We start from the raw sequence: 27,371 nt of genomic DNA on the forward strand, positions 1-27,371 counted from the left end.
CTGATTTACTTTTTACTTTATATCAATCCCTTTTTTCTCTGACAGTTGAAGATCTCCACTGGGTATTTCTTGCAGGCTGTTAATAGCAACATCCAATTAAGTCAGATTTACCAACTTCGTTGACTTTCTGTCCCCTAAACAAAATTCCCCTTCTCTTCTTCCTTGCTTATAGTAGTATGTATTCAGTCATGTTGGAATCCAGGAATCTGTTTTTTGGATCTGTACCTTTTATCTGCAGTATTCAGTCAGTAATTGTGACTGGACTTTTTTCTGTGTTCTCTGTGGTATACCATATCTTTTTATTTTCATAGTTAACACCCTATTTAAAGACTAAATCCTGTCTCCAAAACCAAGTAACCAATTTTCCAACTTTTTGTAACCTCTTCCACAAAACATTCCACCCCTTTGATCAGATCTCTTTTTCTAAAATGCTGCTCCATCGTGTCACCATTATTCAACAAGTGAAACTTATATTTACTGAGCAATATTTGCCTTCCCCAAAAATGTTAGAGCAAAAGTGGAACATTATTTTATACTGTCTTGCTTTCTAGTTTTGTTTTGCTTTTTTTGTTTTGTTTTTTAATGTTTTAAGCTTTGTTTCCTGAAGGAGGCTGTAAGCCCCTTGAGGGGAAAAAAACTACATCTTAAATTTATATATTTATTTTTTAATTTCTCAAGACCTGCTATATACACAGTAAAATTAAATCCTAAATATATAAATAAATTTAGTCAATTAATTTGGTGAGGCTATTTATATAATATTTTTTAAGGTGGAAATTATTACATTATTGGATAATTAAAGAAGTACTATTATTCTGTCATTGAAATAACAATCTGTATACACAGAATTCTAAGTTTCTCTTTGAGCATTACTTAAGGATATGCCCGTATACCTCACCTTGATAGCTTGTTTAGTTCTAACTTCCTTTTATTATATTTCGAAGAATCTTTCCTTTTTTTTTTTTTTTTTTTTTAAGATTCTATTTAGTTATTCATGAGAGACACAGAGAAAGAAGCAGAGACACAGGCAGAGGGAGAAGCAGGCTCCCTGCAAGGAGCCTCATGTGGGACTAGATCCCGGGACTCCGGGATCACGCTCTGAGCGAAAGGCAGATGCTCAACCACTGAGCCACCCAGGCATCTCCAAAGATTCTGTCCAAAGCAGGCTTTATTATTATTATCACCAAAGATGCTCTTGCTCTCTCTGAAACTAGTCCTGTGATTGCCTGAATATTAATGATTCCACCAGTTTTCAACATAAGAAGATACAGACTTATCTTTTTCCCCTAATGCCTTAAGGCAGAGAAACTGCCAGCTACTTGCCTTTCGATATTATAATATTAAAATTCTGAAGAACATGTCGAGTCCCAGAAGTTAGGAATCTTGGAAAGCTCTGCATAGCCCCTGTGACAGTAGTCCCCTTCAGTATGTCTTTGTATCTCGGGTCAATGTTACCACGCTTATCTCCAGCCAGGGGAAGTCCCACTGTGGTCTTTGCAGCCCTTTATCTACCTCTATATGTGTTCACTCCAAATCATTAGAGACAGCAATAGCCCAGTCATTGGGAACAAATTGCCTCTGCCAATAACTGCATGATATTTCTATGAATTTTCAGGGTTAATGTCCGTCTTGGCAGAAATAAGGCCAAAGAATGACTTGGGGCATCCCTTTTGTGATAATTTGAGATCTGGAGATTGGATGATTGACTATGTCAGTAACCGGCTTATCTCTCGATCAGGAACTATTGCAGAAGTAAGTAAAACTATTCTAGTTCAAAAAACAAGGAAACAATAAAAACTATATTACTATGGTATAAATAAAATTGACATAGTTTTCTAGCCTGAAATATTTTCCTCCCTTCTTCATCATCTTCCAGTTCTAAAAAATGGAAATCCGGTTGATAGATTACTAGGTAGTAGAGCTACATGTTTGGATTTACCGCTTAAAATACACCTAGCCTAAATAAATAAATAAATAAAAATACACCTAGCCTGTAAAGACACCAAATTAACTTCTAAAATTATTTTTATAACAGGTTGGTAAATGGTTCCAGGCTATGTTCTTCTACCTGAAGCAAATCCCACGTTATCTTATCCCATGTTATTTTGATGCTATATTAATTGGTGCATACACCACTCTTCTGGATATAGCATGGAAGCAGATGTCAAGGTATATACAACAAACCTTGAGTAAATAGGCATGTTTGTGTAGAAAACATATACAGTCAGTTTATATACTCTTGAAAGACCAAAACATAAAGAATTGTCATAGATTCATACAGTTGAAAAATTTGTTAAGTGGATAGTAAATGTATTTGCATCCTTTAATCTGGAGCATACAAAAACAAACAGGGGTATTAAAATCTCTTCAGTAAAGCTAAAAAACCATGTTCATGGGAAAATTTAATTGTCTCATGTTACTGGTTTCTATTTATTCATTGACTTGTTAATAGATAAAATTTTTAGAACATGCATACACAGTTCTTTTTCTAATTTTTTGTTAATTAAGAGAAAAGTTACTCTGATATTTTTTAATAATTTATTTTTTATTGATGTTCAATTTGCCAACATACAGAGTAACACCCAGCGAAATGAATTTGCCTTTATTGGTACATTTCCCTAAAATGAAATTACAGATCAGAATGTGCCACTGAAGAACCACCAAATTGATTTGGGCATGATTTCAGAAAGAACAAAACTTAAGCCCTTCCATTTGTTGCACAACAGGCTTTGGACTTGAAGCCAGCTATAATATTGGGTAAAATGAAAGCAGTTCTGAAATCTAACCAAATTGAAAATCTTCAGCCAATATTACTGTTGTTACACATCTAATAGACTATTTGAAAGAAACAAATTAAAATGACACTGCTGAAAAATTGTGAAACATTGTGTATGCGAGATGAGTAAGTTCTAGAGATCTGCTGTGTAATATTGTGCCTGTAAATACTATTGCGTTGTCCACTTAAAAAATCTGTTAAGAGAGTAGATTTCAGGTTAAGTTGTTCTTAACACAATAACATTTTTAAAAAGAAATAAAATTTTTGTATTTCTACAAATAATATTTTAAACTCAGTCACTTTTTTACAGCTTTGTTCAGAATGGTTCTACCTTTGTGAAACACCTTTCACTGGGATCAGTGCAAATGTGTGGAGTAGGAAAGTGCCCTTCTCTGCCACTTCTTTCACCTTCACTTATGGATGTACCATATAGGCTAAATGAGATCACAAAAGAAAAGGAGCAATGTTGTGTGTCTCTAGCTGCAGGTAAGAAATCACATACAGGTGAAAAATGTGTTAATCTATATTATTCAAAAAGGTAAAGTTACAGGGAAATCATTATTTAAAAAAAAAAAGACTCATGATGTTATCCAAACTTTTATGAGACTGCTTAGTAAAATTTCATAGATATTCACTTGTAGAACTAATTTTTGTACTTACTATTTAATTAATACTGTGCAACAGGCATTATTTATGTGTTTTTCATTGTTGCTGATTAATCCTTTTCCTCTTCATGTTTCTGTTTTTTTGAACTCTTGACATTTCGTATTTTTTATCAGATTTGTTTTACTACCTTTAATCTTACACTTTTTTCCAAATTTAAGAAATTAACTCAATCTTGTAAATTACCAAGAGATAATGGAAAGATCCTCTACAAGTTACAAAACAAAACAAATGTTAAATAATTTTTTATTGTATGTCTCATTGCAATCAAATGCTTTCAACTGTATTCTTTTGGCATCCTTTCCTGCAAGTAGCATTAAAACCTGAATCAACAAATCTAAGTAAGCAAAATAGGCTAAAGAACAGACTTTTATTTTCTTTTTTAATGTATTTCAAGCTATTTATAGAAAGTGCTTAATATTTATTTAAGGCCACTGAATTTAGAACTTTCCAAGATAAACTGAAAAGTACCAAATTGCAGGATGACAGTAATAGTACATAAGTGATTTCCTCTTTTTACCCTTAAATTTGCATCTACCCAGACCAAGAAAAAAGACTTAGTAAGAACTGACAACTGAAAAAGAAATTAACTTTTCATTTAGGATGATCATATGTTTTAATTACATAATCATGTTTTAGATTTTCACTCAACTATGTCATCTCCTCCTGGTCTTATATTTCCCCTCTGAATCCATGCAGATACTCATGAAACTGAACTGGGTCATTGAGGAAAAAAAAATTGATATGCAGAAAGTGGTTCTAAAGCCTACTGCTTAGAAGCCTATTACACAAAATAGTGATCTCAACATTCTTGATTATTCACTGCTGTTGTTAAGCACTCCCAAAATAAATACACTGATAATACCAAGTACATTTATAATCAGGTATAGTATAAAACAAAAATAGAAACTAAAAAGATGGGATCCCTGGGTGGCGCAGCGGTTTGGTGCCTGCCTTTGGCCCAGGGCGTGATCCTGGTGACCCGGGATCGAATCCCACATCGGGCTCCCGGTGCATGGAGACTGCTTCTCCCTCTGCCTGTGTCTCTGCCTCTCTCTCTCTCTCTGTGACTATCATAAATAAATAAAAATTTAAAAAAAATTAAAAAAATAAAAAAGAAACTAAAAAGATGTGTTGATAAATATAAATAGAAGTTTTGATATTTGCTTCCGGTGTTGCAGGGGAGTGTTCTATATACTCCATATTAACAAAATATAGGACTGTACTCAGATTTGCAGACAGGTTTTTGGGGGTTCATTTTAAAATGCATACCAAAGCCTTTGGTGACAGTGGTACAAAAAAATTATAATTTTAAACTTGTATAATAAATGACAAGGTAGAAATCACAAGATAGTGATCTATAAATCCTATACTCTTAGAGGTCAAAAGTTAACATAAACATTGCTACATATTAGTGCTAGAGATTTTATAGTTTTGACATCTTAACAAAGACCAATTACCTGTACTTTAGGACATATGAGCTCAATACCACCCTTAAATCTATCTATATTCATATTTCATACTAGGTGTTAAATGGGTTAAAGTACCAGGAAGTCTGTGTGGCATAGAATACTATATATGTTAACTGCTGTTCTCATCATCATCAAAGTTACAATCATCAACCTCATATGAACCATATGTCAATAATCAACCATGTGTAAATAATACCCAGAGTATTTAGGAAATTTTATACCATTATTTTGGAGATGATGTAGAAAAGAAGTTTAGTTCTGAGCCTTTTTAGAAAATAATGTCTACCCTCCATAAGGTAAAGACCCAATAAGCAGAAACTTAAATTTTGAAGTATACTTAAAAATGGCCAAAATTTTCTTTTATCTAGCCAAATTATTTTGCCTCTCAATTTACCTCTTATAATTAGTTTTTTATTTTTCATTCATTTAGGAAAATTTTATATACATTATATATATTACATACCAGTTACAATTTTCAGTGACAGTTACAGTTTGGTAAATAAGCCAAATAAGGTTTCTGTAACTGTGAATCTTATTTTCCACTAGGGAGAACTAGGGAGAGACAGTTATTCATTCAACAAACTGGAAAACAAGCAAACGATAATGTCAGATATGTTATGAATGAATGATTATGTTATGAATGAATACTGTATACATTTTATAGAAGTCCTTAGTTTTCCCTTCCTGAAATATGTCTTGTATTTTTGCTTTAGCATAGCTCTTTTTTTGAGTAGAATGCTTAGTTTCCTTTACTTTCCTATTGATTATTGTTTTTAGTACCAATGAGAATAACAGTGTATTCTTGACATGTTTTATAAGAAACCAAATTCAGGGGATGCCTGGGTGGCTCAGCGATTGGGCTCCTGCCTTCAGCTCAGGTTGTGATCCAGGGATCCGGGATCAAGTCCCACATCAGGCTCATCTGCTTCTCCCTCTGCCTATGTTTCTGCCTCTCTCTCTCAGTCTGTCTTTCATGAATAAATAAATAAATCTTAAAAAAAAAAAAAAAAAGAAAAGAAAAGAAATCAAACTCAGTCTAGAAGTAAAATTTTAGATTTTATCCATCAGTCACCCTATTTTTATCTCATGCCTAAAGGTTACAGTTACCTAGAATGTTCAAGTTATTTGGCACCTGAAGTCCTTATTTTTATTTGGAAAAACTGGCCAACAAACTGTGACATTCTTAAGTTGTCTTGAATTAATGGGAAATTTGGTATTAAAATTTGACTCTAGGGCAGCAGCCTGGGTGGCTCAGCGGTTTAGTGCCACCGTAGGCTCAGGGTGTGATCCTGGAGACCCAGGATCGAGTCCCACATCGGGCTCCCTGCATGGAGCCTGCTTCTCCCTCTGCTGTGTCTCTGCCTCTCTCTCTCTGTGTCTCTCATGAATAAATAAACAAAATCTTTAAAAAAAATAAAAGAAGATAAAAGAAAATTTGACTCTAGATTAATAGGTTAATAAACATGTTCAGTTATCTATCATTAAGATAATCATTTCATATCTAGATTTTTTTTAAAGATTTTATTTATTCATGAGAGACACACCCATAGAGAGAGAGAGAGGCAGAGACACAGGCAGAGGGAGAAGCAGGCTCCATGCAAGGAGCCTGATGTGGGACTCGATCCCGGGTCTCGAGGATCACACCCTGGGCTGCAGGCGGCACCAAACCGCTGCGCCACCGGGGTTGCCCCTCATAGCTAGATTAATTTGTTGCCTCTAATTGCAGGTAGAATCTTTTTAGATATATCATTAATATTATATGGCACAGCTTTCTCTCGACCTTGTCTACTTTCATATCTGGAGAATGTACTTTATACGTTTATAAACTTTCCCACTTGTGTTACTAAAGTATGTATATATATATTTATATATATATATATATAATGTGTTTATGGGAATCCCTGGGTGGCGCAGCGGTTTGGCGCCTGCCTTTGGCCCAGGGCGCGATCCTGGAGACCCGGGATCGAATCCCACGTCGGGCTCCCGGTGCATGGAGCCTGCTTCTCTCTCTGCCTGTGTCTCTGCCTCTCTCTCTCTCTCTCTCTCTGATGACTATCATAAATAAATTTAAAAAAATTTTTAAAAAATGTGTTTATATGTTAAATATTAGATCTCTGATTTCAACCTTTAATTTATTAAAAGAAAGTTTATCTGTGTATAAAGACTCACATTATAATCAATTTAGGTAAGCATCCCTTTCTAGCCCTGATTGTTTTTTTGTTTTTTTTTTTAAAGAATTTATTCATGAGAAACCAAGAGAGAGAGAGACATAGGCAGAGGGAGAAGCAGGCTCCATGCAGAGAGCCCATTGTGAGACTCCTCCTAGGACTTCAGGATCATGCCCTGGGCCAAAGGCAGGCACTCACCTGCTCAGCCATCAAGGGGTCCCTGTAGCCCTGATAGTTAATCTCTTTGAAGTCATAGATTCCCTTAAGAATGTAGTAAAAAAAAATTTTTAAATTTAAAAAGAAGAAGAATATGGAACCTCATCACACAAATATTGGCATAGGTTTGGGCACACATTTTGCAGAATTTTAGAGGGTTTGCAGACTCCCTCATTCTTGTTCCCCAAGCTTAGAACAACTGGCCTATGGTAATGAGTTCATAGCCTTATGTGTATTATTCAGATTAACATATTACTTTGTTGTGTTTTCTGTTAGGCTTACCTCATTTTTCTTCTGGTATTTTCCGCTGTTGGGGAAGGGATACTTTTATTGCACTGAGAGGTCTACTGCTGATTACTGGACGCTATTTAGAGGCCAGGTAGGAGATCTCTAAAAAGTTGCAATGCCAGTTTATATCTAAATGTTTTCACATGCTCTTCAAACTTTCCTTCTTACCATCTGTTTGTAACATTTGGGAGGTATGTTTTTCCTTATGTATTTTTTTTTTTACATGTTCATTTCATAAGATGATAGGATTTCAAAAGAGTGAAAATTCTTGAAGTCACTAAATTTTAGTCCTTCATGTTACAGGTCAGGTTATCTTCAGCATTTGCCAGTTAATTTCAGTAAAACTAAAAAATGTGTAACCATGTTAACTAACATTACTCACTAAAGAGTAAATTTCTATGCCTGAATTAAGTATAAGAACTCAGATTAGTGGTGGATCCCTGGGTGGCTCAGGATCCCTGGAGTCCCAGGATCGAGTCCCACATCAGGCTCCTTGCATGGAGCCTGCTTCTCCCTCTGCCTGTGTCTCTGCCCCTCTCTCTCTCTCTCTCTGCATCTCTCATGAATAAATAAATAAAATCTTTAAAAAAAAAAAAACTCATTAACTTTTAGGTAAAATTTGAATTCTATCATTTTTTTCCTTCTATAATGAAGACTGAGTCCTATAGAAAGAATTATAGCATCAGGTTTTCCTCTATGTGTTGTCAAGCCTAGTAACCTCCAGGTTTGTCTTTTAGACTTAAAATAGTGTTTTCTTAATATCAGAATAATATGAATGAAATTATCAAAGGTAGAAAAGTGAAGCTGTACAGCAGTGCTACACAAATCAGTACTACAAATCAGTGGTGTCACCATCTCCTGAGAACTTATTAGAAATGCAAATTAATGGTCCTTATGCTGAACTTCTGAATATAGGGATGGAGAAGGTAGAGTAACAGATGGAAATCTGTGTTTTCACAAGGGCTCCAGGTGATCTTCTGCAGCCCAAGGCTCTACAAATTAAAACTTTCATCGGAAAAAGCATTTATATGATACCTTGTGTTGAGGTCATTCAAAAAAAACTGAAGTTTGCCGCTTCAAATGAAAAAAGTTCTGGTTTTGGTCCTTTTAAAATTGAAAATTTATTTTTTAAATTGAAGATTTCTAAGTGGGCATCTGAAACACATTGCATTCTTCCCTGCTAACCTAATAAAATAAGACCTTTTCTTATTCATTTAAGAGATCATTATAGGGCTGTAGAAATTTGAGAGGCTGTTTGCTTCCTCCTTAAATACTCCTAACTGACTATGGTTAAGAAGTAGGAAATGGAACATTAGGGTTCAGCACAGTGTAATGGTTAAGAACTTGGGTTGGGGCCAAACTGCCAGGTTCGAACCCTGGTTCTAAACTACCAACTGATACATTATTTATCTTCTTTGTACTCTGTAAAATACTGATAGTACTTACCTTACAGGATTTTTCTAAGGATTTTTTTTCTAATGTTTTATATTTGGAGGGCGCCCAGGTGGCTCACTTGGTTAAGCATCTGACTTCGGCTCAAGTCATGATCTCAGGATCCTAGGCTGGAGCCCCGCATCTGGCTTCATGCTCAGTGGGGAGTCTGCTTGTCCCTCTGCCCACCCCCCAATCGTGCTCACTTGCTCTCTCACTCTCTCTTTCTCAAATAAATAAAATCTTTTTGAAAAAAGATTTTTTTGAGAGTAATCTCTTCACCCAGCATGGGGCTCAAACTTATAACTCCAAGATCAAGAGTCACATGCTCAAGCCACTGAGCCAACCAGGCACCCCTAGAGAGGATTAAATGAACTAATACAATTAGGATCTGTCACATGCTAAGCATTGCATAAATGTTAGTTTTTTAAATCATTATTATTTTGTTGTCTGGGTTCCCAATTATCATTTCTATATACACTATCAACAATTTCTGCTGCTTAGTTTTATGTTATCTATCTAGATAGATGGGTATTTAGATCAGGGGTCAGAGAAATTTGGCCAATCACCTGTTTTGTATGACCTGGGTGCAAAGAATGGTTTTTACTATTTTAAAGAGTCATTTGAAAAAGAGTAATACAAGACTGGGACCATATATGGCCAACAGAGCCTAAAATATTTACTATCTGGTCCTTTGCAAAAAAAGTTGCCCACTCTGATCTATATGATTCTGAGAGAATAATGTATTTGTTAAGGTAGTGCTAGCTGTTCTAAATTATAAATTCATATATTTCAGTGGTTTTTCACAAATTTATTTCTCATTTCTGGTCCAAAATAGGTATTCAGGAGGCAGCTTTCCATGTAGTGATTCAGGGATCAAAGCTCCTTCATCTTGAGGATCGACCATCTGAGTACTACTCTCTAGTCAACTGGCAGAGAGGGAAGAGCCTGGGAAAAATACAGCTGTTCCACACACTTAACATACACTAGTTCCATTCACATTCTTGCTTTGGAATCCAGTAACCTGGCCACAGCTAGCTAAAAAAGTAGATTGAGGCATATAGGAAAGCCACTTTGGTGGGCACAGAGAGTTCTCCTTCATCCTTCTGCAGAGGTATTCATGGACAGAGGTCTTTTTATTCAAGTTTCAAGTGTATGACATTGTTCTGGATGGTTACAACTGCTCCATTCTGATTTTATTAATTGAAAATGTCACTGTCCATACTAACATTCTACTGTAGTATACAAGAAAAACCTTTATTGCACTATTATTTAAGAGAACAGCATTAAACTGAGACTTAAAATTAATTAAATTTCTAAATGGTTTAGTCTAGGACATTTTAAATGACTTTTCCTAGGGTATACAGATTGCAATGCTAGGTTTTAAACCCCATTGTTATTTCTTAGTTTCATGCTCTTTTTAGAAATGCTATCCCATCTTACAAAGTTGTCATTTAGTATATGATAGTACAGTAATACGTTAAAAGATAAAGTATTCTCTGTCAGGTTTTTTAAATAAATCATGATTTTCAAGGTCAGCTTTTACCCATTTGTTTCCTTATGTATTTGCTTTGGTATTTAAAATAATAAAGTTCTTGTCCATGTCGTATTTACCTAGATTTTGAAATACCGCAGATTTCAAAAGTAGAATCTAGAGCTATAAGGGACCGTAAAAACCACCTAGTCCAATACCTAAATTGATAGATGAAGAAACTATCCCAGAGAGGGTAAGCTACACAGATTGTCAAGGAAAAAGCCAAGGCTAGGATTAAGGCTTCAAGCTTTTAATTCAAGGCTTAATCTCTCATATTATGACCATTTTCTACATGAAAATTCAAAGAAATAGGGACAAGAGAGAAAATGCATCTGAAATAATAGTCACAAAAAGGGACTTAAACTTTTTAAGTGATTGTTTTCGTGTTAAATGATCCACTTAATTCTGTTGTTTTAGGAATATTATTTTAGCATTTGCTGGTACCCTGAGACACGGTCTCATTCCTAATCTCCTGGGTGAAGGAACTTATGCCAGATACAATTGCCGGGATGCTGTGTGGTGGTGGCTACAGTGTATTCAGGATTACTGTAAAATGGTTCCAAATGGCCTAGACATTCTCAAGTGCCCAGTTTCCAGAATGTATCCTACAGATGATTCTGTTCCTTTGTCTGCCGGCACACTGGTAAAAATCCTCTTCAAACAGTTTTTTTTCCTTAAAAATAACTTTTAGCTTCTGATATAAAAATGTTTGTAATGAAGAATCCAAATCTGAAAGATTCTTCAAATATTGGTTTATGTTTAGCACCTACTGGTTCTATGAGCAATTGCAGAGATAAGACTTGCTTCTTGCTTAAAGAATTTTCAACATGATAGAAGAGATAATGTGTACATAACATGGTCATTGCAAAAGGTGGTGTATGGGAAATGCTGTGCATAAAAGGGAGAGAGATCATCTAGTAGATGGTTCTCAGGGAGGACTTCATAAGTAGCTAAAAATTTCACCTAAACTGAACCTTAAAAGATGAGTGGGATTTCAGCAGAGGTGAGAGAAGTTGTGGGAAGACCTCAGAGATGAAAGGAAAAGTAAAGAGCAGGGTAGATTGAAGCACAGTTTAGGACATACTGCTTAGTCTATTTTGGCTTTTTGTATAGGGTACCTGCAGAGTAGTAAGAGTAGGTGGGAAAGGGTAAACCAGGTTGTGGAGCACCTGATGACTAATCCAGGAAGTCCAGAGTTTATCTTATGAACAGTACAGAATAAATAAACATTCCAAGTGGTTTTCTTCCCAGTCAGTAATGTTCAATGATACTGTACTTTTTCCACTTCTCATCTACCTTTATATTATAACATTTGTCAAAAAAAGTTTTTATATAAAGTATCAGTTTATTATATAATTTACCCCTTTTACTATATATGTGGATAAGTAAGAAGAGCAATGCCAATTTAAAGTTTAGATTTCTGTATAAGATAGATACAGTTATTAACTGCACAATTCACTCTAATGGAAACTATAGAAATTCACAAGAATTATTTTCATGTGTCAGCAAAATTATAAACTATTTCATGTCACAGACATGAATAGTCAAAACTACAATACGTTAAATATTCATATGCCAGAGGCTGACTGTATGATTTGGGGTATAGGAACTCCTTTTTTCTCCAGTCCCACCCCTGATCCCCATTTCTTCTCCTAAGGAAAAATCTATGTTTTCACAAAACTTCAGCTGTGGGATTTGGGAGAAGGTAAGAAAAATGTAATTTCTAACAGAACTAATATCCATTATGTCTCCAACAGGATCAACCACTGTTTGAAGTAATACAGGAAGTCATGCAAAGACACATACAGGGCATACAATTCCGAGAGAGGAATGCTGGTCCACAAATAGACCGAAACATGAAGGACGAAGGTACATAACTTTACATAGTAAAGATCGACTAATGAGGTAGAATTAAACTTTTTATATTATTCATGTATTTGACAAATATTATATTTGTGTCTAAAACTTCAGAATATCCCAATGAGAGAGATTAACATAGTTCCTGATCTCACTAGTTTAGTTTTAGTTTCTAGAGGAAAGATAAAATTTTATATATTTTGTCAGTTAATTTGAAAGGTAGTTTTGGTGATTGTATTTATGATCATAATAACGAATGAGTGCTCACTGTGTGTGCTAGGCATTATGCTAACAGCTTTTTCATGTTATTCCCATGTAATACTCCCAAGAACACTGGGGATGAGTTATACTGTTCCCATTTGTGTTGATAAGATGACTGAAGCAGAGTAGCTTGCTTAGAGTCACACAACTACTAAGTGGCAGAGTTAAGGTTTCATTTACAATCTGTGTAACTTAGGGTCTTCTAAAATTCTTTTTGTAAAAAGTTTTGTCTACACGGTTAAATAGATATACTTTTTTAATCTCTTAGAAGTTCATCATATTCCTATTTTTAATGGCATACTATCATCACCAGCCAGTGCAAGGCTAATGATAATTTATTTTATTACTCTATAGAGACTTTCCATATAGGAAGTAATGCAAAGACATATGCAGGGTATACAATATACATATACAATTCTGTGTATTTATTGTCCTTTGAAACATATACTGCTTTTTTGTGCATGTAGATTTTTCTTACTTCTTAATGTTGAAAGAATTAGAGACTGATAGAAATTTGCAAACATGGGGCACTTGGAGGGCTCAGTCAGTTAAGTGCCCGATTCTTGATCTCAGCTCAGATCTTGATCTCAGGATCATGAGTTCAAGCCCACCCTGGGCTCCATGTCCAGTATGGAGCCTACTTAAAAAAAAAAAAAAAAAGTTGCAAAAATGATATATAAGAGTATCCTGAAGTCTTCATCCAGCTTCCCCAATGAGGATATCTTACCTTACTGTATCTATATCTTACTGTAGTACAATATCAAAATTAGGAAACTGACATTAGTTTAGTTTAATACTAGTTAACTAGACTATAGACCATATTCAGTTTTAACTATTTTTTAGAGTCTTTTTTTAATTTTTTTTAAAGATTTTATTTATTTATTCATGAGAGACAGAGAGAGGCAGAGACACAGGCAGAGGAAGAAGCAGGCTCCATGCAGGGAGCCTGATGTGGGACTCGATCCCGGGTCTCCCGGATCAGGCCCTGGACTGAAGGCAGCGCTAAACCGCTGAGCCACCTGGGCTGCCCAGTTTTAACTATTTTTACATTAACTCATTTGTGTGTGAGCATGTGTGTGTGGTTCTATGTAATTTTGCCCCGTGTATGGTTTCATGTAACCACTACAGCAATCAAGACACTCAACTGTTTCGTCACCACAAAGGTCTTTCTTACGCTAACCCCTTTAGAGTCACAACAACAATCCCTGGTCTCTGACAACTACTAATCTGTTACGCATCTTTGTGGTTTTATCATTTTAAGAATGTATATAGATGGAATCATATAGTATGTAACCGTTTGAGATTGGTTCTTTCACTAAGCATAATTCCCCTGAAATCCATCCAATCTATTATATGTATCAATAGTTTATTCCATTCTATTGCTCAGTGGTATTCTCTTTCATGGATGTAACATTCACCTGTGGAAGGACATTTTGTTTTTTTCCATTTTTTGGTTGATGTAAGTAAGGCTAATATGAACATTTATATATAGGTGTTTGTAGGAAAATAAATTTTTATTTCTCTGGGACAAATGCCCAAGTATTTGATTGGGCCATATGGTAAGTATGATTTTTTTTTTTAAGATTTTATTTATTTATTCATGAGAGACACACACAGAAAGGCAGAGACACAGGCAGAGGGAGAAGCAGGCTCCATGCAGGGAGCCCGACATGGGACTCGATTCCGGGTCTCCAGGATCACACCCTGGGCTGAAGGCGGCGCTAAACCGCTGAGCCACAGGGCTGCCCTGAATTTGTTTTTGTAAGAAACTGCAAACTATTTTCTAAAGTGGTTTACCATTTTACAATCCCACCAGCAAACTGGAGAGATCCAGTTTTTCCATGTCCACAGCAGCATTTGATGTTAATCACTTTTTTTTAAGCTGTTCTGGTGGTTGGGTATACCACCACCCATTGTGGTTTTAATCTGAATTTCCCTAACAGCTAATGGTATTGAACATCTGTTCTTGTGCTTACTTGTCATCTGTAGCTCTTTTTGACGAAATGTGTGTCTTTTGCCATTTTCTAATTGGATTGTTGGGCTTTTTTGTTTTTTTACTATTGGAGATTTTATATGTGTGGCAAAATGCACATATTTACCATTTTACCATAAAGTACGTAACTTTAACCATTTTAAGTATGCAGTGGCCACTGCATCTCTAGAATTTTTCTCTAGAATTCCATCTCTAGAATTTTTCATCATCCCACACTGAAACTCTGTACCCAATAAACCATCACTTCTTATTCTTTCCTCCCTTAAACCCTATTAACCACTATTCTAAAAAAAAAAAAAAAAAAAAAAAAAACACTATTCTATTTTCTGCCTCTATAAATCTGACTGTTCTACATACCTCATATACATGGAATCATAGGGTATTTGTTCTTTTGTGTCTGGCTTATTTCGCTTAGCATTGCTATATCAGAGCTGCATATACTATACTTTTGTGCTCTTTGATTAAATACTACCTAATTTCACCTGTCTATATTCCCACTGATAATTAAAATGGCTTCTTATGTGTCCATGTGCATGTTCCACTAATCTCATGGGTATAAAGCAACAAGTAATTGTTTTTATTTGCAATTCTATTACTGATGGATTTGAGTATTATTCCTGTTTATTATTTTTTAAGAAAGTTTCCTTTTCTATAAATTGTTCATGTGCTTTGCCTTTATTTATATTTCATCAATCCTGTATATTTTCCTTGTTGATTTCTAGGAGTCCCTTGTATATTCATCCATTGTCAGTTTTAGATATTGCACAAACCTTTTCCCAGTCTGGCACCCAACTTAACTTTATCTATGATGTCCTTCACTGTAGTTTATTTCAGAAATCCTACCTGGCCCACAGGTACAAAGATAATGTCTCATTTACTTTTATTAACTTTGTAGGCTTGCCTTTTACAAATAAAAAGAAACAATTCATTCCATTTTAATCCATTCATCTTTTGTCCTTATGGTTCTCTTTTTTTTTCTTAAGATTTTACTTAATCTTAAACTGTTATCTTAAAAAAACTTAAACTGTTGTGACTCTACTTTCTCTTTTCTTTGGTTATTGCCTTTCTTTAGGCAGCAATAAACTTTTATGTGTACTTTGATCATGTTTTCTTTCCATATCTCTTACAACATCCTCCAAGATTGATTGATTGATTTCCAGAGGCTAGTCCTTCCATCCCTAACTCACAGTACAGGAAATAGGAACAGGAGGTAAAAGTAGTTTGCCTAAGGACATGCATACATAGTCCATTAATAAACATGAGAGAAGCATTCAGCCTTACCAGTACTCAAACAAATTCATATTAAAGTGGGTCTCCATTTTTCCCTACTAAATTATCATGAGACAGTATAGCATAAATGAAAGCACCAATGCTAGAAGCAGACTTGCTGTGTTAAAATTCCCATCTCTGCTCATTTTCTAGCTGTGTTCCCTTGGATAGGTTTTAACCTCTCTTTGCCTCCCTTTTCTACATTGGTAAAAGGAATATAATAATAGCACCTACCTCCTAAGGTTGATATGAGGATTCAATGAAATATGTATGTTAAAGCACTTAGAATAGTGCATGGCACATAGTGCTGTAAGTCTATTTATTATTAGAAAAAAAAAAAAACCAGTGTATTAGTTTGCTGTGAGTGTCATATCAAAGTACCATACACTGGGTAGCTTAAATGACAAAAAATATATTGTTTCTCAGTTCTGGAGAGTAGAAATCCAAAATTAAAGCGTTGACAGGGTTGACTCGACCTTAGGGCTGTGAGACAAAGATCTGTTCAAGCCTCCCTCATAGGCTTGTAGATAGCCATGTTCATGTTTACGCAGATGTTCTCCCTATATCTTCACATCAGCTTCCTTCAGTGCATTGTCTGTGCCCAAATTTCCTCATCTTATCAGGATACCAGTGGAACTGGATTAGAGTGCAGGCTAATGACCTTATTTTAATGTGATTAATTTTTAAATTCCAATCTCCAAATAAGGTCATATTCTGATGTACTGGGGTTAGGACTTTAGCATATGAATTTGGATGTTTACACAATTCAATCAATAACAAACAGTAACAAAAAAAATAACAAACAGTAGCAAATAACATTTTAGTTTTGAGAGGTATTCACATACTATTGATGGCATTGTAAATTGACTCATTATTCTTGGAAAGCAATGTAGAGATAGATATCCAGATATGTTTTATGAGATTTAAAATATTCATATATTTTTGTTCATGAATTTATTATGCTCCTGGAATCTAGTCCATAAAATAATCTAAAACACACAAAAAAGTCGTATCATATAATACTGATTATAGCATTGCTTGTAATCACATAAAAAAATGAAGCAATCTTTATGTCTAACAGGAAATGTTTACATTGACTTGTATGAAAAATTCTATAATTTCTACAAATTATAATTTTTATAATTGTATATACATAATTTATATATTTTCTTGCTAATAGAGTGGTGCATTGAATATCCTCATACATATCTTCATATGCACATAGGTAAGGTTTTCTCTAAAATATGTATCTAGAAAAGAAACTACTATGTGTTAGAATATGCACATCTTCAACTTTTACAGTATTACTACATTGCTCTCCAGAGTGATTGTCCTAGTTTATTATATCACTCTCAGATTTTATAAATGTTTCATTTTGCTTTTTTAGGCTTTAATATAACTGCAGGGGTTGACGAAGAAACAGGATTTGTTTATGGAGGAAATCGCTTAAACTGTGGCACATGGATGGATAAAATGGGAGAAAGTGATAGAGCTAGAAACAGAGGAATCCCAGCCACTCCAAGGTAGGCTTTATTTGTATGGTGCTTATATAGTAATACCCTTTTTATTTTTTTTATTTTTTAATTTTTATTTATTTATGATAGTCACAGAGAGAGAGAGAGAGAGAGGCAGAGACACAGGCAGAGGGAGAAGCAGGCTCCATGCACCGGGAGCCTGACGTGGGATTCGATCCAGGGTCTCCAGGATCGCGCCCTGGGCCAAAGGCAGGCGCCAAACCGCTGCGCCACCCAGGGATCCCGTAATACCCTTTTTAAAATCACATACTTGTGGAGTCTTTTATTCCATTAACCATGAAACCTTCGTATCAAATCAGTCAAATCTGGGGCATCTGAATGGTTCAGTCAGTTATGCGTCCAACTCTTGTTTTAGGCTCAGTTTATGATCTCCTGGGTGGTAAATTGAGCCTGGAATTGAGCCCCATGCTCAGCGTCAAGTTGGCTTGAGATTCTGTCTCTGCCCTTCCTCCTTGCCATGTGTGCACACATGCACTCTTTCTCAAATAATCTTTTTTTTAAAAAATCAGTCAAAATCTCCCTTCCTCCCTCCCTCCTACTTCCTATTCCACTCACTCCTTCCTTTCCCACAATATACATATACGCAACTCTCTTGTTACAAGTCATTGAGTAAAGCTGTCTGTTCTTTTCTAGAAGTTCTCATGAGATGATTCTCAGCAAGCACCTCAAGGGAAGGTTTTATGATTCATTATCCCTGTTGTTAAGATCTTTTCTTAACCTGAAATGCTTTTATTATAAACATTTCATTATGTCCATTGATTGTAAATACAGAAAATACCCAATTATTCTGTTCTTTATGAAATACTTTTAATTTCTGAACTTTTTCCCCCTAATTATTTTATCTTTTGTCCCATCATTTCTTTTTATGGTTTCAAATGCTTAATACTTCGTAACAAGTCTAGGGGTGCCTGGGTCTCTCAGTTGGTTAAGAATCTGACTACATACCAGCTCAGGTCTTGATCTCAGGGTCATAAGTTCAAGCCCCACGTGGGGCTCCATGCTGAGTGTGGAGCCTACTTTAAAAAAAATAAAAATTAAATTTAAAAAATTTTTTAAAAAGGCAGTATCAAGTCTAAGAAACTTTTTTCTTATTCTAAATTTTATCTTCAAAATAGTCAAAGGGATTATAAGGGAAAGGTGGGGAAGTGAATGGGGAAAAATTAGAGAGGGAAACAAACCATAAGACTCCTAACTATGGGAAAAAAACAAAGGGTTGTAGAAGGGACCATGAGTGGGGGATGGAGTAACTGGGTGACAGGCATTAAGGAGGGCACTTAATGGGATGTGCACTGGGTGTTATACTATATGTTGGTAAATTGAATCTAAATTTTAAAAAATAAATAATTTTTTTTAAAAAAATCAAGAGTCAGATACTTAACCAACTGAAAACAAAAACTAATTTTATCTTCAGTCAGAATTATCAAGAAAAAAATCATTTAATCATAGCTGTTTTTACATGCTTTGCAAATTCTTTTTAAAACATGTTTATTTTGGTACATTATTAGGTCTTCTTGTACTTCCCTTCCATTTTCCTTAAAAATGGGCTTTGAAATTGTTATGTATACCTTCCCTAGCTTTCTTCAGTCCCATATCCCATGTTTACCATCTTTTCTCTGGTACTCTGTTTCAATATTCTCCAATTCTTTACCACTGCCTTTTCCAGCTGCCATCTCCTTTAACTCTGTAATCACCATTCCACTCCATAGAATTTTTTTTAAGTGTTGAGAAGGTAAGCAATGGTAAAACAGTAATAGGAGAGCCTTCTTATATGTGCATTTCTTATATACATTTCAATAAAGTGAGCGGTTTTTCATAGATGGTTGTTTTTATAATTCATCAGAATTGTTTATTGAATGCCCTGTGAGTAGTGCTTAAGTGACTCCAACTTACAGAATAAAGTTTCTTTTAATTTTAGAGATGGGTCTGCTGTGGAAATTGTGGGCCTGAGTAAATCTACTGTCCGCTGGTTGCTGGAATTATCCAAAAAAAGAATTTTCCCTTATCATGAAGTCAGAGTAAAAAGACATGGTAAGCTGTTCATTTTATTTAAAAAAAAAAAAAAAAAAAAAAAACAACTTTGAATATGCTGTCTATACTCCTAATCTACCTAATTGTTATTTGACTCAGTGAACTAATATTAGAAAACCCTCAAGATTAAGAAGAAAGAAAAAACGTTAGTTTACTCATATAAAGTTGTAACAAAACTGGTTACTAACCATATTTTTGCAACAGCTTTGAACTGAGATATGAAAAGCATCATAGTTATTGCCTTATTGTGCTTTTCTTTGCCCTTAATGTGACTGTGAGCAAGTTGCATTTTTGTGAACACTTATGAAATCTTTACATCTCTTTTTTTAGAACTGTGCTATCCAATAGAAATATAATTTGAGCCACATATATAATTTTTTAAGCCACATATATAATTTTAAATTTTCTAATACTTACATTGAAAAAAAGTAAAAAAGGGCAGCCAGGGTGGCTCAGCGGTTTAGCGCTGCCTTTAGCCCAGGGTGTGATCCTGGAGACCTGGGATCGAATCCCACATTGGGCTCCCTGCATGGAGCCTGCTTCTCCCTCCGCCTGTGTCTCTGCCTCTCTCTTTCTGTGTCTCTCATGGATAAATAAATAAAATCTTAAAAAAAAAAAAAAAGAAAGAAAAGAAAAAGGTGAAATTAATTATATTTTATTAACTCAGTATATGCCAGATGTTATTTCAACATATAATCAGCATTAAATTATTCATGAGATATTTTACATTCTTTTGTGAGAGGAATATTTTCTTTGAAATTCAGTATATAAAAAAAAAATTCAGTATATATTTTATACTTCTGGCACTTCTCAATTCAGACTAGCCTCATTTCAAGTGCATAAACATAACTTTATCAAACATGTAAGAGTGATACAAAGACCAGTCAAGGATCATTTGCTAGAGTCTAATCCTTTCTGATAATATAATGAAAGATGATTTTTTATTTCAGTCCTTTAAAAAACCCTGACATTTTCAAGAAGTGGATAATTTATTGCCTAAATATTACTCTTTGGCTATAAGTAAATATGTGGATTTCTTTGAATGCTTAAAACTGCCAAGTCTTTTATCATGTTTCAGGAAAGGTTGTGACAATCTCATATGATGAGTGGAACAAAAAAATACAAGACAACTTTGAAAAGCTATTTCATGTGTCAGAAGACCCTTCAGATTTTAATGAAAAGCATCCTAACCTGGTTCACAAACGTGGCATATACAAAGATAGTTATGGAGCTTCCAGCCCTTGGTGTGACTATCAGCTCAGGCCTAATTTTACCATAGCAATGGTTGTGGTAAGTGAATTGTTATTTACAAATTTCAAAAATGTTGTGATGGAGTGTATTTAGTTCTTTATTCCCATTTGTTTTCAAATTCATTTAGTTGCCAAAAAGCATATTGCTTACTAGCTAGTTCAATATAGTCTTTTTAAATTAATAAAGCTTTATGCATACCACCCTTAACCTACAATATCCAGTATCAAAAAACAGAAAATAATAGATGACGACTAATGAAGTGCTTCCCAACACTTTTCATATCATAGCACACATAGAAAAGAAAGATATTTGTACAGCACACTGAGCTAACTGAAGTAGATTGGTTGTGTCAGATTGAAACTGCTTCACTTAGCCCCAGGCCCTGCCCCACTGCCTTGAAAGCTGATGGCATGGCTATTTTAGCACACCTGTGCTATGACCAGTACCTCAACCCACTGGTTGGAAAGATCTAGACTGTTGAACTAATGTGAGTAGCTTCTAACTTATATTCTACTTCCTTCGTTGTATTGCTAAAATGCATCTATCCAGCCAAGAATTCTAGACTCCTTTTATCTCTACTTAGTCTAAAAATAAACTAGAAGGACAGTAAAATAGAGATGGCATGTACTCTTCCATGCCTGCTTAGCTGTTTCTACCTTGTCAAAAAGAGAAGTAAACATGGTACTATAAATTATAGTAGAATAAAAAAATCCAAGGGCATGTAAAGTTAGCTTCTGTTCAGTATGCAAAGACTATACTTTCAAGGATCATTTCTATAGTTTGTTACTCTTCAGTATGCATTGGATTTCATTTAACCATTAAAATTAATGCAGATTCTTAGCCACCAGTGCTTTCTCTCCTTCTCCGTATCAGAAGTAAATTTACTCATGCTGTTAGAGTACAAGATTCTGTATTTTACTATGATCCCGATAGCAAAAAAAATGACTACCAGATACATTTAAATTAGGAAGCTATTGTAGGGATGCTTGGGTGGCTCAGTGGTTAAGCATCTGCCTTCAGCTCAGGTCATGATCCCAGGGTCCCGTGGGTAACTTCTCCCTCTGCCTATGTCTCTGCCTCTCTGTGTGTCTCTCGTGAATAAATCTTTTTTTTTTAAAGGAAGCTACTGTAAATCTTCTGAAAAATGAATTAGATGGGTTTAAGTGTGCTCTGCTTCATTGTAGCTGTGGCAACTTCTTTTTGGAGCTTGAACACTTTGTTAAAATGACACAAGGAAACAATCACCTCTATCAGCTTTCCTACCTCCTAAAGCCAAGAACAGTGCTTCCAGGTCAGCCCCATAGCATTAGGTCTGGTTAGGCATCTGCACTCGAAAACAAATTCTGACCCACACTATCTTTAAACAGTTTTCATTTCCAAGTTTATGAATAGTTTATGTTCCACTGTGGGTAGAAACTAATTCTTTTGTGATCTTTAAAAGTTTGAATATTTGTTTTTGACATTCGTTAGGCCCCTGAGCTCTTTACTGCAGAGAAAGCATGGAAAGCTCTGGAGATTGCAGAAAAAAAGCTGCTTGGTCCCCTAGGCATGAAAACTTTGGATCCAGAGTAAGTTAGAATATAAGTATTAAGAATGTTGCTCATATGGTATTTGATATATAATTCTATTTAATTATATTTAATCTTGACATGAAAACTTTTGACTAGAGTAAATTGGAGTACAAATATTAAAAATGTTGATATTGATTGCATCAGTCATAATTTTTTGCTTGTCAGTAAACTCTCTAAAATTATGTCAGAGTTTTTAAAAATACCAGCTATATGTTCATTAAATATCAGTGTTCATAATGCTTGTCCTTTATTTAGTAATCAAGAAGAATTTTAAGCTTATAAAACTAATGTTATAAATATTTCCTAATGCTTATTTTTTTCTGATTGTAAAAATAATACATGATTATGGGCATTGGAAGTGTAGACATAATTGTCTTCTCAGAGACAGTCCATATTTTCCAAGTTGTTAACTCCTGTTCATTCTCTCCCTATTTCTAAATACTATGTGTATGCGGCTGTTATTAGACATTATTTGGTTATTTCTTTGAAGATGTAACTCTTTTCTCACCTAACCATTAATCATTTCCATCCTTTCTATATAATTACCCCATTATTTTTATTTAAACCAATAACTGATTTTGTTTTTATTTTATAATTTTGTCATTTTAATTTCTTTCCCAACTTTTGTTTTTTCTTGAGTTTCTAATGACTTTCCTGTTTGTCTTCTGCTGTTTTCTTTTAAAGCTTGATGCTCAACATTAAGTTGCTTTCTATATCAATCTATAGACCCTCTTTTCTATATAGTGCCCCCACTTTGTAGAATTTTCCTAATTTACTGTATACTCATTTCAGTCTTGAGATGCAAACTTTTTGTGTGTATACTTATCCGCATTCGGAGGTGTTCTCCAGAATATTCAGAAGCATTAGGAACCACTAGTCAAAACTAAAACCCACAGTTAAGGCTTACTCATGTGGCAAGTTCTGTCTCTCATTAAAAGAAAAAAAGAAAAGTAATAATTTCATTAAACTGACCAACAACTGTCTTCAATTATCTGTCACAATAAGTTTGTAATACATTGTTTAGTTTATAAGTGTGTATAAATATTCTATGTCTATTTGGTTGGTACTTATAATCTGATAAATACCAATTTTAATTAATTTTAAAGTAACTTCATGGAGAAGTTTCAGAAGCAACCTTTCTAACATATAATAATAAAACTATATCTTTAATGTTTACTAATTCAAATTATTTTATGTATATTTTAGTCATTAATATATTAGAAGCTTAGTAAGATAATTGGCTTTAACCAATATTTAGTGTCAGACTAACTCCTTGAAGGCAAGATACCTGAATACTTTATATTTCTCAGTATCAACCAGTAACTATTTGTTAATTATTTCCTAACATGTTGTTAAAGTATTCTGGAGGTGGCTGGCTGGCTCAATCAGTAGAACATGTGACTCGATCTGAGGGTCATGAGTTCAAGCCCCACATTGAGCCTAGAGTTTACTTATTAATTAATTAATTTTTAAGACAGGTTGTAAAAAAAAATTCTGAATCCAGTATATACTAATTTATGGTTAAATAGATAATGAGCTTGCTTATTCTATAGACTTGGAAGGCAAAATTATTTGATCATTTCTCTTACTTTTGCTATTGAAAAATCTTTCTAATGCTTCTTATGTAATATTTGATCTTTTTCTAACCTAAATTTCAATCATTTTGCAGCGATATGGTTTATTGTGGAATTTATGACAATGCCTTAGACAATGACAACTACAATCTTGCTAAAGGTTTCAATTATCACCAAGGACCTGTAAGAATTTCGTTTCTCTTTTCAGAGTTTTCAGTTGAAATTATTTTCCAAATAACTTAATAAATATTCACAGCTCTTTTTTTTTCCTTTCCTTTTAAATCCTCTTTTTTAGGAGTGGCTGTGGCCCGTTGGGTATTTTCTTCGTGCAAAATTATATTTTTCTAAATTGATGGGTCCAGAGGCCAATGCCAAGACTGTGTTTTTGGTTAAAAACATTCTTTCCCGACATTATGTTCATCTTGAGAGGTAAGGCGTCAGGGGGCATGTAATTTTCATCTAGTGTTTAGTCAGTTTATTAAATATTAGGTAAATAACAGTTCCTTAAAATTCATTCCTGTATACTCTAGGTATCCCAATGAAATTTGAAAACTTTACTCTTATTTAACATGACAAGTTCAATGATATAATTTTCATCTTCCTTTAACTATTTTAGGTTATTTATCTTAATTTAAGGACATGATATTATATAATTTACACATGTGGAATAGTCTTTGATTTTTTAAATATAGTGGATATTTTGGGTATGCTTAAAACAGAAGAAATATAAAAACTAAAAGTACTTAGGCTGGGCCTTTTGAGTTAACTGATTTAAAGACTTATGTGGTTGCCAGAGGGGAAACAGATTTTGCTTCATTTACTTTGAAAGCTATTATGAGATGCAGAAGTTTTAGTTTCATGAATTGACCCTCTTATCATTATGAAATGACCTTCTTTATCACTGGCAATGTATCTTTGCTTCAGAATTCACTTTGATAGGGCAGCCCAGGTGGCCTACCGGTTTAGCGCCACCTTTAGCCCTGGGTGTGATCCTGGAGACCCGGGATCGAGTCCCACGTCAGGCTCCCTGCATGGAGCCTGGTTCTTCCTCTGCCTGTGTCTCTCTGCCTCTCTCTCTCTGTGTCTGTCATGAATAAATAAATAAAATCTTTAAATAAAAAAAAAAAGAATTCACTTTGATAGTAATATAAGCATGTCAGGTTTCTTTCGATTAGTTTTTACCACACTATATATTTCTTCATCCTTTACTTTTAACCTACTTGTGTCTTTATGTTTAAGGTAGGTTTCTTGTACATAGAAGCATGTAATGAGGACTTGCTTTTTTATGCAGCTTGATAATTTCTGACTTTTATTTGGAAAGTTCAGGCCATTTATACTTAATGTGATTATATTATTAAGTAGAAATCTGTTTTCTGTTTATTCTGGGTTTTGTTAGCTTTTTCCTCTTTTTCTGCTTCTTTTGGACTGGATTTTTTTTTTTAAGATTTTTTTATTTACTTATTCATGGGAGACACAGAGAGAAGGCAGAAACATAGGCAGAGGGAGAAGCAGGCTCCCCGCTGGGAGCCTGATGTGGGACTCCATCCTGGGACTCCAGGATCACGCCCTGAGCCGAAGGCAGATGCTCAACCGCTGAGCTACCCATGGGTCCCTGGATATTTATTATTTGGCATATATTTACTCCGTTTTATCTCCTTTCTTGGCTAATTAGCTACTTTTTTAAATTGTTGCTTTACGTTTATAATTTATCATAGTTTACCCTCCAGTATACCTTCAAGTATAGTATAATAATCTTAAAATAGTATAGTTCCATTTCTCCCTTTTGTGCTATTATTGTCATCTATTTTGCTTCGCAAACATTATAGCCCCGCACAACATTGTTACTATTTTTGTTTTGCCATCAGTTATTTTTCTTAGATATTTAAATAATACAGAAAAAAGTCTTAGGCAACTACTCACATAGTTGCCATTTCCAGTGTTCCTCTGTGTGTGAATATCTATTTCCATCTGGTATCATTTTCTTTTGCCTAAGGAATTCCTCTATAATGTCTTATAGTGCAAGCCTACTCTTGATAAATTCTTTAAGGTCTTATATGTCAAAAAAAAAAAAAAAAGGTCTTATATGTCAGCAAAGTCTTTATTTTGCCTTCATTTTTGAAAGTTATTTTTGTTGTACAGAGAATTCAATGTTAACAAGTTTTTTCTTTCAGTGCATTGAAGTGTGGCATTGTTTTGACAGTAAATCTGCTATCATCCTTACTCATCCTTACTCTCTAATGTTCCACTAATTCCATTAAGTAAATTTTTCGTTTTACACATTGTTTTCATCTCTTGAAGTTTGATTGTGGTCTTTTTTATATCTTCCGTGTCTCTGTTGAATATTTTGAACATATGGAATATGGTTACAGTAACTATTTTAATGTCTTTGTCTGCTAATTGATATCTGGGTTGATTTCATTTATGATGATTCCCTTCTTATGGATTGTTTTATCCTGTTCTTTACCTGTGTTTTGGTATCAGCTTTTTTTGTATTTCTATAAATATTCTTGGACTTTGTTTTGCAATGCAGTTATTTGCAAACAGTTTGATCCCTTCAGATTTTGATTTTAAGCTTTGTTGGGTCTGACCCAGAGCAGGATTTAGTGTAGAGCTAATTATTCTCCACTAATGAGTCATGGCCTGAGTTCTTTATCCCATATCCCTAAAATTACGAAGTTTTCAAACCTGGCTGGTAGAAATGAGCACTGTTCCTGACCCATTGTAAATGTCAGGTACAAGTTTAATTCTTCAGGTAATTCTTTCCCCATCCTTCATTAGTTTACTCTTGTGTATTGACTGATCGATAGGCGAATAGTTGAGTGGGACCTTCTGCATATCTCCAGAGTTCTCTCCTTTTTTTGTACTCTGTCCTGAAAATTCTAGTAGCCTTGGTCTTCCTGGACTATCTGTTCCATTTCTTCAACTCCAGGAGTCTGCCAGGCTCTACCTTTTCCCTTTCCCGTGTCAGATCCTGGAAACTCCCTCGAGCCAGAAAGTATGGTAGTTACAGGGTTCCTTGCATTTTCTTCTCATTTCTTAGGGATCACTGTTCTTTGTTGCCTAATATCCAGCATCTTGAAGATTACTGCTTCATTCTCCTTGTCCATTGTTTCAGGCGCAAGGGAGCTTCTGTCTACATTATTCCATGTTTGTCAGAAGTGGAAGACCTTTGCTTTCTGGCCTAATAAGATGTTTTAAGCTCATATCTTACTTTTCTTGCCCTAGCCTAGGTGGGCAGTTCTGTCCCTGGTTTGTTTACTTTTTGTGTTTGTGAAGAATCTTATTTAAAAGCCCAGATCCAGGGACACTTGGCTGGCTCAGGCAATAGAGCATGTGACTCTTGATCTCAGGGCTGTGAGTCCAAGCCCCACATTGGGTGTAGAGATTACTCTAAAAAAGTAAATTCTAGGGGTGCCTGGGTGGCTCAGCAGTTGAGCGCCTGCCTTCAGCTCAGGGCGTGGTCCTGGGATCGAGTCCTGCGTCG

At 34.8% G+C, this 27,371-nt stretch overlaps 1 protein-coding gene and 1 pseudogene across 4 annotated transcripts in view; both read left to right on the top strand.

Moving 5' to 3' along the window:
• Nucleotides 1-27,371, top strand: part of AGL (amylo-alpha-1,6-glucosidase and 4-alpha-glucanotransferase) — a 72,801-nt gene that overhangs the window by 39,750 nt on the left and 5,680 nt on the right. For all 4 annotated transcript variants that reach the window (XM_077905573.1, XM_077905570.1, XM_077905572.1 and 1 more), the window contains exons 22-33: nt 1,616-1,752; nt 2,036-2,169; nt 3,087-3,262; nt 7,572-7,674; nt 10,966-11,191; nt 12,306-12,417; nt 17,316-17,451; nt 19,379-19,491; nt 20,570-20,781; nt 22,213-22,310; nt 23,983-24,070; nt 24,183-24,316. In XM_077905573.1, coding sequence (XP_077761699.1) covers nt 1,616-1,752; nt 2,036-2,169; nt 3,087-3,262; nt 7,572-7,674; nt 10,966-11,191; nt 12,306-12,417; nt 17,316-17,451; nt 19,379-19,491; nt 20,570-20,781; nt 22,213-22,310; nt 23,983-24,070; nt 24,183-24,316 — 1,669 coding nt within the window. The remainder of the gene's footprint in view (nt 1-1,615; nt 1,753-2,035; nt 2,170-3,086; nt 3,263-7,571; nt 7,675-10,965; nt 11,192-12,305; nt 12,418-17,315; nt 17,452-19,378; nt 19,492-20,569; nt 20,782-22,212; nt 22,311-23,982; nt 24,071-24,182; nt 24,317-27,371) is intronic.
• On the top strand, nt 21,491-21,567 carry LOC144319847 (small nucleolar RNA U3; annotated as a pseudogene).

The sequence above is a fragment of the Canis aureus genome, chromosome 8 (genome assembly GCF_053574225.1).
Source record: "Canis aureus isolate CA01 chromosome 8, VMU_Caureus_v.1.0, whole genome shotgun sequence".
NCBI classification, from domain to species: domain Eukaryota; kingdom Metazoa; phylum Chordata; class Mammalia; order Carnivora; family Canidae; genus Canis; species Canis aureus.